We start from the raw sequence: 18,384 nt of genomic DNA, 5'->3' as shown, positions 1-18,384 counted from the left end.
TCTTTTCATGGACTTGCAGGTGAAGATCCCCACAAACACTTAAAGGAATTCCATGTGGTGTGTTCAAGTATGAAACCCACAGGGGTTACTGAAGAACAAATTAAGTTGAGAGCCTTTCCCTTTTCGTTGAAAGATTCAACGAAGGATTGGCTATACTATCTACCTTCTGGGAGCATCACCACATGGAATAACTTGAAGACAATGTTCCTTGAAAAGTATTTCCCAGCTTCAAGGGCTGCCAACATTAGGAAGGAAATATGTGGTATAAGGCAAAACAATGGAGAATCATTGTATGAATATTGGGAGCGTTTCAAGAAGTTATGTGCAAGCTGCCCACACCATCAAATCAGTGATCAATTACTCATTCAATACTTTTATGAAGGACTTTTTCCGACTGATAGGAGCATGATTGATGCCGCGAGCGGTGGTGCTTTAGTTGACAAGACACCAGATGCTGCAAGAACTCTAATTGCAAACATGGCTGCAAATTCTCAACAGTTTGGCAATAGAATTGTCCAACCGTCTAAGCAAGTGAATGAGGTAAATATTTCTGCTCTTGAGCAACAAATTACTGGTTTAACTACTCTTGTTCGTCAATTAGCTGTCGGCAATGTGCAATCTGTAAAAGCATGTGGAATTTGCTCGGTAGTTGGGCACCAAACTGATGCCTGCCCAACTCTTCAAGAAGAACCTACTGAACAAGTTAACATGGCTGGAGGTTTTCCTGGGCAACCTCAAGGTAAGTATGATCCATTTTCTAACAAATATAATCCTGGATGGAGGGATCACCCAAACCTTAGTTATGGGAACTCACAAGGAAACCAGTTTGTTCAGAATCGCCCCAATTTTCAGCAGTATAGACAACAATTTCCTTCCAAACAACAACCAGTCCAAAGCTCTAGCGCAGGTATGAATTTAGAAGAAATTGTTAAAACCCTTGCTACTAACACTTTACAGTTTCAGCAGGAAACACAACAATTTCAACAAGAAACAAGAGCTAGTATTCAAGAAACGAAGGCTAGTATTCAGAACTTGGAAAGGCAGATGGGTCAACTAGCGACTACGGTAAGTCGGTTGGAATCACAGAGTTCTGGCAAACTACCCTCACAAACGGTGGTTAATCCAAGAGAAAATGCAAGTGCAATTGTGTTGAGAAGTGGTAAGGAAATTGAAGGGCCTGCGGTTGCTACCCCATCAGTGAACCAAGAAAAAGAGGGAACTAACAACAATGAAAAATCTCAAGGTAAGTCTCCCAACCCTACTGATTATGAACCAGTTCCCCCATTCCCCCAAGCTTTGTCAGAATCTATAAAAGGAACGAAAGATGAAGAGTTATATGAAACTTTCAAAAATTGTGAAGTGAATATCCCGTTACTTGATGCAATAAAACAAGTTCCTAGGTATGCTAAGTTCTTAAAGGAGTTGTGTACAACAAAAAGGAAACAAAGGCCAAAGAAGGGTGATAAAGTGCTAATGGGTAAGAATGTTTCTGCTGTAATTCAAAGCAAGCTTCCGGAAAAATGCAAGGATCCAGGTATGTTTACTATTCCCTGTATGATAGGCGATACTAAACTTGAGAAAGCCATGTTAGACTTAGGAGCATCTATTAATGTTATGCCATATTCTGTGTATGCGTCTTTAAAACTTGGACCTTTGAATAAAACTAGTGTAGTTATCCAATTGGCCGATAGGTCTAATGCATATCCTAGGGGTGTAATTGAAGATGTATTGTTGCAAGTTAATAATTTAATCTTCCCTACTGATTTCTATGTGCTAGATATGAAAAATAATGATTATTCTACGCCTATTCTGTTAGGAAGACCATTTTTAAAAACTGCAAAAACAAAAATTGATATTCATAGTGGCACACTTACTATGGAATTTGATGGTAATGTTGTTACATTCAATATTTATAATGCTATGAAATACCCTGGAGGTGATTGTGTTGCTTATTCTGTTGATATTATTGATTCATTTGTTGAAGAAGTTTTTAAATTTAATGGTAAAGATAAATTGGAAGTTGTTATTTGTGAACACCTTGAAAATGATGAATTTGCTATGAGTGACAATTTACGCGAAATTATTGCATCATTGAATCATTGTCCTAAATTGCACAAACAAAGTAATGTTTCTTATATGGCTTTACCTGCTTCTAGTGAAAAATTGTTACCATCTGTTGTGCAAGCACCGATCCCCGCACTGAAACCCCTTCCTGAACACCTTAAATATGCTTTCTTAGGAGAAAATAAAACATTGCCAGTCATAATTTCAACTAAACTGTCTGCCATAGAAGAGGAAAAACTTGTCCAAGTGCTAAAAGAACACAAAACTGCCATTGGGTGGACAATTGCAGACATCAAAGGGATAAGTCCATCCACTTGCATGCACCGAATCCTTCTAGATGAAGGAGCAGAACCATCTCGTCAATCACAAAGAAGGCTAAACCCGCCCATGATGGAAGTTGTCAAGGAAGAGGTCATCAAACTCCTTGGAGCCGGGATAATCTATCCAATTTCAGACAGCAAATGGGTTAGCCCAACTCAAGTGGTTCCTAAGAAAACAGGGATTACGATTGTCAAAAACCAAAATGATGAACTGGTCCCCACTCGTATTCAAAATGGGTGGCGAGTTTGTATAGATTATAGGAAGTTGAATGTTGTTACAAGAAAAGATCACTTCCCCTTACCGTTTATTGACCAAATGTTAGAAAGGTTAGCTGGTCGCTCTTATTTTTGTTTTCTTGATGGTTATTCAGGTTATTTCCAGATTGCAATTGCTCCGGAAGACCAGGAAAAAACGACTTTTACATGTCCCTTCGGCACTTTTGCATATCGACGCATGCCGTTTGGCCTCTGTAATGCCCCAGGTACCTTTCAAAGGTGTATGGTTAGTATATTTTCTGATTATGTAGGGCATATGATTGAAGTTTTCATGGATGATTTTACAGTTTATGGTGACTCTTTTAATACCTGCTTACATAACCTTTCACTTATTTTGAAAAGATGCGTAGAGAGTAATCTTGTGTTAAATTCTGAAAAATGTCATTTTATGGTTGAACAAGGTAATGTCTTAGGGCATGTTATTTCGTCTAGTGGGATTGAGGTTGATAAAGCCAAGGTTGATATTATAGAATCTCTGTCGTATCCCACTAATGTGCGGGAAGTCCGCTCTTTTCTTGGACATGCAGGTTTTTATCGAAGGTTTATCAAAGACTTCTCGGAAATAGCCTTACCTTTGAGCAAATTGTTGCAGAAAGAGACATCCTTTGAGTTTGACAAAGAGTGTAAAGGAGCATTTGACGAATTGAAAGAGTTGTTGACATCTGCGCCGATCATTCAGCCACCTAACTGGGACTACCCATTTGAGATTATGTGTGATGCAAGTGATCACGCAGTGGGGCTGTGTTGGGCCAAAAGATCGGGAAATCTTCCCACGTTATTTATTATGCTTCTAGGACTTTAAATGATGCTCAGAAAAACTATTCTACTACAGAAAAAGAACTTTTAGCCATTGTTTTTGCTTTAGAAAAATTTCGGTCTTATTTGCTGGGCACAAAAGTTATAGTTTATTCTGACCATGCAGCTTTTCGCTACTTGATGCAAAAGAAGGAAGCCAAACCACGATTAATAAGATGGATACTCCTCTTAAGTGAGTTTGATGTGGAGATCAAAGATAAGAAGGGGTCAGAAAATCTTGTGGCCGATCATTTGAATCGGTTGGTACACATTGAACCTGAACCTCCACTGCGAGAAGCATTCCCTGATGAGCACCTATTGGCTGCAACTGTGGTTTTACCTTGGTATGCTAACATAGTCAACTTTTTGGTTGTTAACAAGTTTCATTTTGATTCCTCTAAGGCACAAAAAGATAAAATCAGGAGTAATGCCAAGTACTATGTATGGGATGAACCGTACCTCTGGAAACATTGTGCTGACCAAGTGGTAAGGCGGTGTGTACCTAATGATGAAATTTCTTCAATCTTTACCTTTTGTCATTCTTATGCTTGTGGAGGCCACTTTGGTGCTAAGAGAACAACAAGGAAGGTATTGGAGTCTGGATTTTATTGGCCAACTTTGTTTAAAGATTCATACTCATTTTGCAAGTGTTGTGATTCTTGCCAAAAGTCAGGTAATTTATCCCGGAGAAATGAAATGCCACAAACTCCGGTCCTATTTTGTGAGGTTTTTGATGTTTGGGGCATTGATTTTATGGGCCCATTTCCTGTATCTTTTGGTTTTGTTTATATTTTACTTGCTGTTGATTATGTTTCAAAGTGGGTGGAAGCTAAAGCCACCAGGACTGATGATTCTAAAGTTGTTGCAGATTTTATCAAATCTAACATCTTTTCCAGGTTTGGCATTCCAATGGCTATAATAAGTGATCAGGGTACTCACTTTTGTAATCGCACCATCGAAGCTTTGCTTAAAAAGTATCATGTCACCCATAAGGTGTCAACTGCCTACCACCCGCAGACTAACGGGCAAGCAGAGGTATCCAACCGAGAAGTAAAGTCAATCCTTGAGAAAACAGTCAACCCAAACAGGAAGGATTGGAGTTTGCGATTAGATGATGCATTATGGGCGTACAGAACCGCATACAAAACACCTATTGGTATGTCCCCTTATCGCATTGTGTTTGGGAAAGCTTGTCACCTCCCCATCGAGTTGGAACACAAAGCTTATTGGGCTGTCAAGAGCTTTAATATGAACATTGATGAAAGTGGCCTACACCGGAAGTTGCAACTTTCTGAGTTGGAGGAGATTCGCAATGAGGCCTACGAGAATTCAAGAATCTATAAAGAAAAGACAAAAGCATTTCATGACAAGATGCTTTTGAGAAAGGAATTTTCAATTGGACAAAAAGTCCTACTCTTCCAGTCACGTCTTCGGCTATTCCCAGGTAAGTTACGTTCTCGATGGGTTGGTCCATTTATTATCACTAATATTTTTCCTCATGGTGCGATAGAGATTCAAAGTTTACAGACTTCTAAGATATTCAAGGTGAATGGTCATCGGCTTAAACCCTACCATGAAGGGGCTCAAGTTGATTATATTGTCGATATACTTCTTGAAGATCCCAGCTACTTTGAATAATATGCACAACTAGAAGGGGAGTTTGTTCTATTCTCTTTTTCTTAATCGTTATGGTAGGGAATATCCCGACCTACGTGGCTTCACCACGACCGAGGTACCTTCATCTTTTTCTCTTTGTCTTTGCAGGTAACAGGTCGGGCTCCTTGTAGAGAACCCGGTCGGTGTCCGATCGGGAGTTGCCCGAGCGGCAGTGTCGACCACCGAGCGGTAGCCCTTTGGCGAGAGAGCTGATAAAGGACACGTGGCGGCTCTCTACATCGACAGGCAGGGCACCCGGGAGGATGACACGTGGTGGCTACGTGGAGGACATGCCGAACGGCTGGAATCCTGTCCCTGGCATAGCGGCTATAAATACCCACAGTAGCTACAGTGTAGGGGACTTTTGGACGATCGATAGGTTGTTATTAGAGAATCCCGACCGCAGTCAGTCGGTACTCAGAGCAACCAAGTAGATTGTGCTTAGGGCCTCTACCGTGATCAATAAAGATATTTACTTGCTTTAATTGGTCTCGAGTTATTTCATATTGCTTACGTATAATTAGCAGTATCATTTTGGCGCCGTCTGTGGGGACCCGTGCAACAAAGCTACGTCTTGACGAGCACTCGGTGTCTTTGCAACAATGTATCCGTGGGCATACAACAACTTCGCCGACGACCAAGCAGATGCGGCGAGCTCATCTGACCATCACGCTACCCAACAGCAAGGTCAAACGGTCGATCTGAACCTCAACCTCTCGCCCCCGCATCCATCAAACACATACCCGGCCGCCCAACAGCCGGTGAACTACATACAACCGGGATTTCAGACGCCCGGTCAGCAATACCCGCAACCAATAATGTATCCCGGTCAGTATCCGTACCCGGTCCCACCTCAACCATATGGGTATTGGCCAGGCCAACCGATGTACTATACTCCTCCGGTTGGCTACCCACCGTTCACGCCTGCGTACACGGCTCCAGCCGCCGCCCCTCCAGTATACCCGGCCGCTCAGGTAGAGCCGCAGCATCAGCCCACTTCCCGGGCTCGACGCTCGGCTCGTTCGCGATTGGGGTCGGGGGGTGCTGTCGCGATGGAGGCACCACGGCAGGCCCAGCAAGCAGAAGAGGTTCTCGCCCGAGCGGAGGACCCTGAGGAAGTTGCCCGAGCGGTAGCTTTTGACCGTCTTCGACCGGAAATGCGGCAAAGATTGGGACCCCAAGATCCGAATCGCCAACCAGAAGACGTGCACATGCAGGACGCTAGTCAGGAGGCTTCATCTGGGCATAGCGGGTCGAGATCACACCGACGGCGACGCGCTCGGGAAACAGCCCAAGTCGTCCAAACCGCCGAGCTCAACGAAACCCGAGGATTGCTCTATAACCTCCAGGCGGAAGTTGCGCAGCTCAGGAGTGCGTACCCTGCAACACCCCCGGTCAACCAATCGACCCTGCACCAGACGCCTTTCACAGCAGCGGTAATGGCCCAGCCTTACCCGCTTGACTTGAAGGTCTCTGGAGAGAAGAGTTATGACGGACGGGCAGACCCTGAAGCCCATGTGAATGATTTTTACAGCAACATAATGATGAAGGGCGTTTCAGATGCCGTAATGTGTAGGGCATTCTACTCTACGCTCACCGGTCGAGCAGCAGAATGGTTTCGGACCTTACAACCGGGCTCGATCGACAAATTTGACACTTTGGCGATCAAGTTTGTGAGGAAGTTTATTACTTCCAAAGTGGTGAGAAAGCCCTACATGTATCTTGAGAAGGCCAAGCAGCTAGAAGGGGAAAGCTTGACCAATTTCCTCGTCAAGTGGAAGGCAGCGGTCGGGGAGGTCGAGCCTATGGACGATGCGACCGCCACCCATATGCTTCACATATCTCTTCGGGCGGGACATTTGTATCAAGACTTCATCCTACACCCCCCGACCACTTATGAGGAGGCCCTTCGGAGGGTCACAGACTATGCCAACGCCGGCGAGGCGAACGCCGTAAAGCGCTTGCAGGAGGTCGGCTCTTCGTCCCGTAAACCGGCCGGCCGGGCGGAACATCGATCGGGAGATGACAATCCCCGACCCCGCACCAGGCCTGGCGAGTTTACGGCCTTGAACCGATCCGCAGCGGAGGCTATGCAATACGCCCAGTCCTGTAATCTCATCAAACTCCCCCATCCCGATCGAGATGGCCCTGACAAGAGTAAGCACTGTGCTTATCATCGATGCGCCGGGCATGACACCGAGGAGTGTACCCACTTGCGCCAATTGTTGGAAGATTTGCTCAACTTGGGAAAATTGGATAAGTGCGTGGGGAAGAGAGAAGACAATAAGAGGAATACCGATCGGAGAGATCACAGGCGCTCTTATCACTGCTCCGATCGGTCAGGTCAGGACCGAAGAGATGATCGAAGGGACGATCATCATGATGACCGACGGGACCCTGACCCACCGTCTGGCAGCCGCCCGTCCGGAAAGCCTACCATACATGTCATTTTTGGTGGGCTGGAAGATGCTTCCCGACCGAGGACAAATTGCCCGGTCGCTATTGTGGATTCCCGGGAGACCGGGAAGAGGCAGAAGATGGAACCCATAACCTTCACCCTCGAAGACCAACCTAGCAGCAGTGACCACGGCATGGAGGCGCTCGTGGTCACGATTGACGTTAAGGGGACGGACGTCCAGAGGGTTATGGTCGATACGGGCAGCAGTGTGAACGTCCTATACTTGGACGTCTTTGAGAAGCTTGGCCTCGACAGGAAGGAGCTGACTCCGGTCGGTGTACCACTGTCAGGATTTACCGGGGCGCTTATTTACCCCGAGGGAAAAATAACGCTCCCGGTCGAGATCGGCACACCTCCAAAATCGATCCAAACGGAGCTAGAATTTGTTGTGGTCAACCTCCATTGCGTCCACAACATTATCTTGGGCCGACCCGCCATTATGAAGATCGGTGGGATAATTTCTATGCCCCACCTGTGCATGAAATTCCCCACCCCCAATGGGGTCGGTGTGGTCCGTAGCGATGTCCAATCCGCCCGGAAATGTTACACCCGAGCGGTTAATAGACGCGACTCCGGTCCATCTTCCCGGGTGAACACCATAGCCAAGGAGGAGGCTAAGGATCGGAAGGAACAACCTGAGCCTTCCGAAGAAATAGAAGAAGTTCCCCTGTCCGAGGACCGCCCGGATAGGAAGATCAAGATTGGCCGAGCCCTCACCCCCGAGCTTCGAGCGGAAGTTTTGGCCATACTCCGGGAGTATGCTGATATCTTTGCGTGGGGGCCTGAAGACATGACCGGGATCGATCGATCGGTCATCTGTCACAAATTGGCCATCGATCCCACAGCCAAGCCGGTCGTGCAGAAAACACGACACCTTTCCTCCGATCGCCGCGAATTTGTCAGAGAAGAAGTCAAAAAGATGGCGGCGATCGAGCACATCCGTCCGGTGGTCTATCCCGAGTGGGTGGCAAATATCGTTCTTGTTCCTAAGCCCCCAGCATGGAGGATGTGCATCGATTTTACGGACCTCAACAAGGCCTGTCCGCTCGACCCGTATCCTCTACCGAGCATTCACTAGATGGTCGACGAGACGGCCGGGGCCGAATTAATGAGCTTCATGGATGCCTTCAAGGGATACCATCAGATCATGATGCACCATTAAGATGAGAGCAAGACAGCCTTCGTGACCCCGGACGGGCTGTATTGTTACCGAGTGATGCCGTTCGGTCTCCGGAACGCAGGAGCGACCTACCAGAGGATGGTCAACATGCTCTTTGCCGATCTATTGGGCCGAACGATGGAAGCTTACATCGATGACATGCTGGTCAAGAGTCGGGACCGATCCGACCACACTCGGGACCTCCGGGAGTGCTTCCAGATCATGAGGAAGTACCAGTTGCGGCTGAACCCGACCAAGTGCACATTCGCGGTTCAGACCGGCAAGTTCCTCGGCTATATGATGACCAAGAGAGGAATTGAGCCCAACCTGGCCAAAGTAAAAGCGATTCTGGACATGCAACCACCTTCCACCGTTCGGGAAGTCCAGCAATTGACCGGTCGGTTGGCAGCCCTCAGCCGGTTCCTCTCCAAGCTAGCCGAGCGCGCTCTACCTTTCTTCAAGGTATTGCGGAAGATCAATGGATTTGTCTGGGACGAAGAGTGCCGAGCGGCTTTTGATGAGCTGAAGGAATATCTCATGTCACCGATCGTGCTCTCAAAGCCCGAGCTCGGAGAAGAGCTAGACGTGTACCTCGCCGTTTCCGATCGTGCAGTAAGCGCAGTGTTGTGCCAAACCGATCCGGAAGGGGTCCAGCGACCGGTGTACTATGTAAGCCACGCGCTACATGGTCCCGAGCTCCGGTACTCCCGGCTAGAGAAGGTCGTCTACGCCTTATACATTGCCGCGAAGAAGTTGGCTCCCTATTTCCAAGGTCGAGCAATTCGCGTGTTGACCGATCAGCCGATCGGGCCAGTCCTCCGAACTGCTTCATCATCAGGTCGCCTAGTCAAGTGGGCGTTAATGCTGACCCAGTATGCGATCGAATACCGACCGAGACCAGCAATTAAAGGTCAGGCTCTTGCTGATTTCTTGGTTGAGTGCACCGCCCGGGATACCCGACCTCCCGAGGTTGCGGATCCCGAGGCCGAGTGGTGGTCGTTGGCTACTGACGGGTCGAGTAGCAAGAAAGGGGCAGGAGGAGGAGTGGTGGTCACGAGCCCGGAAGGATTCAAGGTTTATTTTGCTCTCATGTATCAGTTCCACCCGACCAATAATGAAGCCGAATACGAAGCATTTGTCAATGGCTTACAGTGCTCTCGGGACTTGGGGGCTGAATACATTCGAGCTCAAACGGATTCCGCGCTCGTGGTCGGGCAAGTTCTCGGGGATTATGAAGTCAATGGAGAGCGTTTGCAACTGTACCGAGACCTTGCCATGGAGAAGCTTGCTCAGTTCCGGGGGTATACTGTCCGACACATACCCCGATTGGATAATGCCGACGCAGATATCTTATCTAAATTGGCTCAAGACGCCCCGGAACACATGTCGAAGATAGCTCAGATCTTAGTGATCCCGAGACACAGCATCCATCGTCTACCGGTCAATCCAATCCAACCGGTAGAAGACAATTGGATCACTGATCTGAAGGAGTTCCTCGAGCACGGTCGACTTCCCGATGACCCTCAACGTGCTCGGAAAGCCAAATTGCGAGCCCCGAGATTCCAAGTTCTTGACGGTCGTCTCTATCGGCGATTGTATGGAGGCCCTCTTATGCGTTGCTTGACCGCATTTGAGGCCGATTTAGTCATGAAGGAACTTCACTCGGGAATTTGTTCTTCGCATCAAGGAGGCCGATTGCTTGCCCGTCGTATCATGCTGATCGGGTACTATTGGCCGTCCCTCCAGCTAGACTGTGAAAAGTTAGCTCGGGAAAGTGAGACGTGCCAATTGTTCGCCCGGATGCCTGGACGACCGGCAACCTTCTACCAGCCAGTCACGACCGCCATTCCTTTCGCTAGGTGGGGGGTGGACATTTTGGGCCCCTTCCCTCAGCTCTCTGGTTGGAGAAGGTTCGTGATTGTCGCCATTGATTATTTCTCCAAGTGGATAGAAGCCGAGCCCTTAGCCACGATCACCTCTCAGCAATGTGCTCGTTTTCTTTGGCGCAATGTAGTTTCCCGCTTTGGCGTGCCCATACATCTCATCAGCGACAATGGCCACCAATTCGTAAGCCAATACTTCCAGAACTTTTTGGCCACGATCGGGACGACTCACGTCCGGTCGTCGGTGGCTTACCCGCAGGGAAACGGTCAAGTGGAAAATGCAAACCGGACGATTTTGGAAGGTCTGAAAAAGAAGCTACATTCGGCTGGTCGTAGTTGGGCCGATGAGTTGCCATATGTCTTATGGACTTATCGGACGACCCCGAGGGAAGCTACTTCGGAGACCCCTTTCGCCCTGGTTTATGGAGCTGAAGCCCGACTCCCGATCGAGGCTTGGATCCCGACCGATCGAGAGAGAACCTACAATGCGGAGGAGAATGAACATGCGATGGCCGTGGATCTCGATGCGGTCGAAGAAAAAAGAGAGCTAGCCGCTCGGCGTATGGCCGAGTACCAGAAGCGTGTTAAGAGTTCAAAGGACGTTCGGGTCAACCCTCGATATTTTCAAGTTGGAGATTACGTTCTACGGCCAGTCAACCTTTAGAGGGCGGAAAGCTAGCTCAAAATTGGGAAGGGCCGTATATCATTAGCGCAATTGTACGCCCGGGTACATACCGGCTGGAAACGACAACCGGTCGGGTAATCGAGGGGACTTGGAATTCCGAGCACCTCGTTATGTTCAGGCATTAAGCCTATTTTTTGTAATCTTTGGACGAAGAGGGAGCTTGACCTGTGTGTAGGTCCCGGTCGTCGTTTGTAATTAAATTCCTATGTTTGTAGATATTAACCGCCTGCGAGCGGGAAGGTTTTAATGTATATACGATCGGTGATTGCTTGGCCGCTTGCATGCGGCGGCCCGGTCGGTTATTTTCTTTACCTTCAGTGCACGCAGATCAGTTCATCTTCAAGTTATATCGACCGGGCGAATCTATCGACCGGTCAAATGCGCTCCACATCAGCGGACATGCGAGTCACGCCACTGATCGGGGAAGCCAGGAGCTCTCAGCATAATTCCCCGATCCGCCCAACTTCTTTCCACGATTGCACCCACTCGTGCCTCGAGCGCACAATAGTGTGGGGGCTGGGATGAAGGAAGTATTAACAGGCCCGTCGCTCGGAAGTATCCCGACCGTAGAGGCTTACCTATTTTCAAAATTTTGACAAGGCCTGGAGATCGGGTAAACCCGATCGGGCTGGCCAGTTTGACGTCGAAATCTCGGACGCACGACCGGGCCATAAGGCCATAAGGTCGGGCGTCGAATGGATCGAGTAGTGCAGGACCGGGCCAAAAGGCCATGAGGTCGATGACTAAAAGTAAAAAAGCAGAAAGAAAGACGAACGACATAAGTTTAACAAAAAACGAGTTTCATTGATTGAAAAAGAGTGCCCGGTACAAATTCGGGACCGGGCTCCCGATCAGTGTTCCTTTACAAAAAAGAAGAAGCCTATTCTACTTCTTCACTTCCTGAGCTCCAGCAGCCGCTTCCTTCCCGCTCGGAGTGGCCGCAGACGATCCACCAGGCTCGGCCGCCCTTTCTTTCGGAGCGAAGGGAGAGGGACCGGGGTCAGCTAGGTCTGGGGGCAAGGTCGATAGGACCAGCTGGAGGTCGTTTCCTTCAAGAGCTTGCTCCATCCGGGTACGAGCCCGCTCGAGCATTTTGCGTTGCCCGGCTTTGAAGGCCCATCGTCCAAAAGAGAGGATTAGGTCCTCTCCGACCTTTGTTCCCCGGGCCGCTGTGAGAAACGCCGAGCCCGACTCGCTGTCCTTGAAGACAGACTGCACCAACTCGCTCGGATTGTCGAGTCGGGCCTTCAGCTCCTTGGCTTCCCCGATCGCCCGTTGGGCGACCTTCTCCGCGAGAACCCGGTCTTCCTCGCTCTTCTTTAGGCCCTTCTGGGCCTTCTCCAGCTCGGCCTGGATGTCCTTGATTTCCTTCAAGCGACGAGCGGCCATCTTCTTGTGATGGTCGGCTTCTTCGGCCAGCATGGCCCGACCTTGTAGGAGCTGGGCCGCTCGGGAAATCTGCGGTACAAAAAGATATTTGGGATTAGCCCGGATGAAGATACTTGTACAAAAAGAGAAAGGCAGTGGGAGAAAGCTTACCTCGGCCAGGTCGTGGCCAATCCTCTCGGCCACTTGGGTCGGGGTCATCTTCCCCAGATCCTCCCTAGCTGGCCCGGCGTTGCCGATCCGGGCCAATATGGACGCGTCGTCCTTCCCTCGCCCGACCGAGGGGCTCGGACTGCGTTGTTCTCGACGGCGTTTCATGCCGCCCACCTCGGTTACGCCCCAGTCGGAGACCTTCTCCTTACCACGGGCGACTTCCACCCGGGTGACCAGGACGTCTGAGGGCTCGACGATGAAGCCCTCGGCCGTCGTCACGATCGAGGCGCTTAGCGGTCGGGCCGAGGGGATCTCCTTTTCCCCGACTGGCTTCGCCTTCGCCTTCTTCTTGCCGCCAAGGGAGATCTTGGCGGGCGGGGGAAGGGGGGCATCTTCGTCTCCGAACTCTGCCATGGCTGCAAATAAAGAAGCAGAGTTAGATTGATCGGAATATAAAGTTAGATCGGGAAGAGAAGCTCGGGTTAAACCTTTCTTCTTCCGCCTTGGCGACCGTCACGCCCATAGGTACGAGCAGATATTTTTCCCGTAGCTCATTTGTAGGGGGCGGGAGATTAGCCGCCTCGAGACTCTCGGCCGTTCGGAAGATTGTATACTCGTGCAGCTCGCTCGAGATCCGAGCGACCGTCTCCTTGAGCGCTTGTGTCTCGTCCGGCACCACTTGCTTCCGAAAGTGGGTGCTCCAAGCGCGGTCGACCGGGAGGATCCAGGGATCGTATTTGATGGAAAAAATTCTATTCTTCCACCCCTTGTTGTTCCCGGGCAGGCCTTTGATGGCGCACATGTCCGCCCGAGACTGCAGCATTAGAAACCCGCCTCCGTAGCGGCCCGGGAGAACTTTGACCTGGTAGATGTAGTTGAATAACTCCATCGTGCAGGCGGCTTCGTGCCGAGCGCATATCTGGGGAAAGCAGGCGATGATCCGGTGCGAGTTGGGGCAGATCTGAGCCGGGATGACCCGGTAGTATGCCAAGAAGGCCGTCAAGAGGGGGGGGGGGGGGGGGGAAGGGAATGGCGATCGGGGCCATCAGGGAGTCGTAATGCATCCCGATCCACTTGCCCCGGTGCCGATCGATCACATTCCCTAGCTTTCGACTCGTGTCAAATTCCACCCGACCTCTGAGCCTTTCAGCAATCCTAGCCGCTTCGCCTTTGGTCAATCGGCTCATTTGTTGTTCGACATTCTCGCTGTTCAAGAATTCGAACTCCATCACTGCTGGTGCGCTCGGCCCAGCTGTATCGTCCTTGGCCGGCTCGGGAGTATTTTCCCGGTCGCCTCGTCGAGGAGCAGTTTCCGGGTGGTCCCCAACCACCCGGGTAGGCGTTTCCCTAACGCCTTCGGTCGGGGAGCCCTGTCTGCCTGATGAGGCTCCTTCTTCTTCCTCTTCGCCGGAACTCCCCGATCCGCTTGAGCTGGAGCTCGATGACCCGGAGGAGCTTGACGTGTTGTCTTGTTCGGAAGCCCGCTCGGGGGCTGGCGCCGATCGGTGGGTGACCTCGAGAGAGTAGGACATGATGTCCACCTCCTCGTCGCTGAGGTACTCGACCTCCTCGTCGTAGTCCGCGATCGAGGCGTTCTGGCTGTCAGAGTCCGTCATTTCGATCTACCTAAAGGTCGGTCGGGGTTAGTAAGGGACTTGAGACGTCCGGGACAGTTAGTTGGCCTATCAGTCGTACTTATAAATGAAAGCGCAAAGTAAAAGGAGGGGTTGAGAACTTACCGAGTGGAGGAACTTTGCGGATGAAAGCTTGAAGGTTTCCTTGCTCGACTGCCTTGCTAAGGTGCTCTGCTCGGGGCTCTCTGAGAGTACCGACTGAAGCAAAAGAGTGAGGAAAGTTCAAATGAGGGCCTCAAGGGCCTATTTATAGGAGAGCATTTAGGCGGGAACGAGCCCACTTGCTTGACACGACCCGCACTGATTCCGAGGCGACGGTTGCAGTCGCAGAGGCCGGCAGTGGCCGACACGTGGCGAGGAGAGGAATGACAGCTGGCAGGTCGGGTTGATGGCCGGCGGTTGGGCTTCTTCATCCCGTCCCGTTTTTTCCCGGACGGTCAAAAAGGCCCGGGCTGGGGGGCTCTTGGTAGGGAATATCCCGACCGACGTGGCTTCACCACGACCGAGGTACCTTTGTCTTTTTCTCTTTGTCTTTGCAGGTAACAGGTCGGGCTCCTTGTAGAGAACCCGGTCAGTGTCCGATCGGGAGTTGCCCGAGCGGCAGTGTCGACCACCGAGCGGTAGCCCTTTGGCGAGAGAGCTGATAAATGACACGTGGTGGCTCTCTACATCGACAGGCAGGGCACCCGGGAGGATGACACGTGGTGGCTACGTGGAGGACATGCCGAATGGCTAGAATCCTGTCCCTGGCATAGCGGCTATAAATACCCACAGTAGCTACAGTGTAGGGGACTTTTGGACGATCGATAGGTTGTTATTAGAGAATCCCGACCGCAGTCAGTCGGTACTCAGAGCAACCAAGTAGATTGTGCTTAGGGCCTCTACCGTGATCAATAAAGATATTTACTTGCTTTAATTGGTCTCGAGTTATTTCATATTGCTTACGTATAATTAGCAGTATCACGTTATTTTTCATTTAATAATCCTTTTCAGCATGTTTTTATTCAACATTGGGGACAATGTTGGTAATAAGTGTGGGGGGAGGAGATTTAGTTTTAGTTTTATTATTTCTCTGCTTAATTTAGTTTTATTGTTTGTTTGATTAATTTAGTTTTATTGTTTGTTTGCTTATGTCAAAAAAAAAATTTATTATTTATTTTCTTATTTCATAATTTTCAAAAAATATTTTACTATTATTTTATGCAAAATAAGTATTATTTTGAAAAATAATATTTTTTTTTCTTTCTTGGAATGCATAACATGATTGAATAAATAGTTTGGCAAGTTGTGATTAGTTTGTTAGCATCTCTTGTTTGATATGTAGTGGCTATATTAAGTAAGCAATAAACCTGTGAGTGTTTTGAGCCACTGACTGACACTTCGGTCTTATTTTCTTTCTTTTGTGTGATTTCTTCCATAATTTTATTTCTCTAGAACTTGCCTTGATTCTCTTTTAAAGCTAATTAGACCATGCATGATTCAAATGTGATTAAGGACATTATTTGATTTTGAGCCTCACTAGCCAAATAACCGGTTTGTCCTATGATTTACTTCCCTTTGTTAACCACTTTGAGCTTTATGGCCATTCCTTTGTTTATTTTGAACCACATTACAAGCCTTTTATATCTAAAATAATGCCTTCACCCAGCTGAATAACTAGTGGAGCAAATTTTGGATTATTTTTGTAATCTACGTGAGGTTGGGAAGGATTAGTGTGGGGGAGATCACTTACTCTTATTAATATGATTGAGAGTGAGGTGAGTTGTATCTTCGTTGCCAATATGTCGTTGGTCTTCTATGGAAAAGAAAAGATGAAGCAGTTCTCGATTCAAAAAAAAAAAAAGGCATGAAAAATTGAAAAAATGAAAAGGGAAAAATGGAGAATATATGTTTGAAAAAGAAAAATATTGCTGAAATAAATGAGAAAGAATCAGCAATTGATTTTGAGTTGAAGTTACTTCTAAATAAATGAAGTAAAGGGAATTCTGGTAATACTGATGAAACATTCTATACTTTTGAGAATGATAGGCATGTTGGAGCCTCAATGGGAAATGTTTTGAGTGAAAAAAAAAATTTTGAGGGTGTTAGATTAATTGTATTTATTTTGCTCCTCTACTTTGAAAGTTTTATTTAAACTACTTTCCTAAAATATTCCCTACCTTAACCCTAGCCCCATTACAACCTATGGAAAGTCCTTATGATTTGTGTCATGCATGACTCTTGTAGTGGTGATTGAGAAGATATGCAAGCCTATGTTAGAGCAATTTTATAGGAATGAACATGAGTGAAATTTATACCCATCAAACACTTGAGTGATGAGTGATATTCCTGTGAGGGCTTACTTATTTAGTTTTCTCCATTTTCAAACAGGGTGCTAACTTATTAATTGCAGGGTGCTTCAGATTGTTGTTCATGATATGTTATAAGTTTTGGGAATTTCATTTCTATTTACTTCGCAAATAATATTTTTGCTTGGGGACAAGCAAACGTTTTAGTGTGGGGGAATTTGATGGGCATATTTTACGCTCATATTTTAGGTACATCTTTATAATATTTTTATATTAATTATTTAATATTATCTAATAATTAGTTCTTTTTATATACATAGTATAATCTCTTCTTATACTACATATAATATATATAATATATAATTTATAAGAGTACATACTACGTACTTAATACTATATATATAATATACAATATAATATATAATATAATATAATATATAGAATGCATTATAGTATGTATATATATATAATATGTACTGCATTATGCTCCATAATTATTTATAATACTTATTTATATGTCAATTTGTTTGTCTTTGTGCAGGTGGACGCGACAACTTCAATTCGCCGTGCGCAGATTATGGCGAGGCAGCAGCGGAAGTCTTCAAGACATGGCACAAAAGTAGGAAACAAGTGGTAAGAAATAGTTTAGGTTTACTTTTAGAATGCTATAAATAGTTAAGGTTTTCTATTGTAAAATGTTCATTCTTCCCTCCTCTATAGTATTCGTTAAAGTTGTTATCAATGTCCATTTGTGGCTAATTTCTAGTTGGTTTAGTGAATTGAAGCCCCGGAGTTCATAACGCTGTAAGGTTATTTATTTAACTTTATTATATATATGTTTTTATGCATTTTGAGTATTGAATATTCTTCTAAATTATTTGAATAGTTGTATCATTTAATTGCTAGGGAGGCCTACTAGTTATTTATTTGATATAATTATTTGCTATATTAGATCATGTTGTGCTACAAATTATTCTAATATTCAGTAGCAACTGAGGTTAATTATTGACGGCTTAGTGATAATTGGTCTCGGGTAGAATATTTTCCTAAATTAAATGCAACCGCTTGTGCTTGTGTTATTTAGTTTGTCGGTTTTCCTAGTTCCTATTGCTGCTACTAAATTAAATCTATAGCGCTTGTCTTAGATTATTTAACAGTTAGGGGTAATTAAACCGCTTGTGCTTTATTTACCTACAACTAAGGGAAAACAGAAATGAAATAATTTCACGACAAATATTCAATTGCATATTAATTACTTTATTAATCAATGATCAGTGCTGAATTCCGGTGGTGGATCTTTACTAACCAAGGTTTCCTATTATAAGTGTTTTTGATATATTATTTTCATTGCTTTATTCGTTCAATTAAATTTCTGGTTTGTTTAAATTCTCTTTTATTTTATCTTTATTCTCGATATATTCCAAACCCCCCTACCTTTAATTTGAGCACAAAAGTTAAACTAGTTACTCCTCATGGGATCGATCCTTACTCCCGCTACTACGTTTGTAAGGTTTTAATTTGGAAGCCTACGACAGCTCACCACCCCCCAGCCCTGTCGTTTTAGACTGATCGGGAGAAAGCGGCGTGCGATGAGAAAAGTACGTCACTCAGGCCTCCGAACCCGACC

General features: G+C 46.9%; 1 protein-coding gene across 1 annotated transcript; it reads left to right on the top strand.

The window, feature by feature from the left end:
• The first annotated feature begins 909 nt into the window (after nt 1–909).
• On the top strand, nt 910–5,093 carry LOC109159310. The gene is made up of 7 exons (XM_019307470.1): nt 910–1,534; nt 1,937–2,608; nt 2,756–2,866; nt 2,912–2,953; nt 3,062–3,382; nt 3,493–4,899; nt 4,966–5,093. Exons 1-7 carry the CDS (start codon nt 910–912, stop codon nt 5,091–5,093), a joined length of 3,306 nt encoding a protein of 1,101 aa, XP_019163015.1.
• The last annotated feature ends 13,291 nt before the right edge of the window (nt 5,094–18,384 follow it).

The sequence above is a fragment of the Ipomoea nil genome, unplaced genomic scaffold (genome assembly GCF_001879475.1).
Source record: "Ipomoea nil cultivar Tokyo-kokei standard unplaced genomic scaffold, Asagao_1.1 scaffold0117, whole genome shotgun sequence".
In the NCBI taxonomy this organism is placed as follows: Eukaryota; Viridiplantae; Streptophyta; class Magnoliopsida; order Solanales; family Convolvulaceae; genus Ipomoea; species Ipomoea nil.
Note: the sequence above shows the minus strand (reverse complement) of the source record. Positions and strands in the feature narration are given on the sequence as shown.

Excerpts from the sequence above, each read along its gene's own strand:
- LOC109159310 (XM_019307470.1), top strand. The coding sequence starts at position 910 with ATGAATTTAGAAGAAATTGTTAAAACCCTTGCTACTAACACTTTACAG. Across the intron at positions 2,867-2,911 it reads TGGCCTCTGTAATGCCCCAG|GGCATATGATTGAAGTTTTC; the intron begins GTACCTTTCAAA and ends CTGATTATGTAG. Across the intron at positions 2,954-3,061 it reads GGATGATTTTACAGTTTATG|GTAATGTCTTAGGGCATGTT; the intron begins GTGACTCTTTTA and ends TGGTTGAACAAG.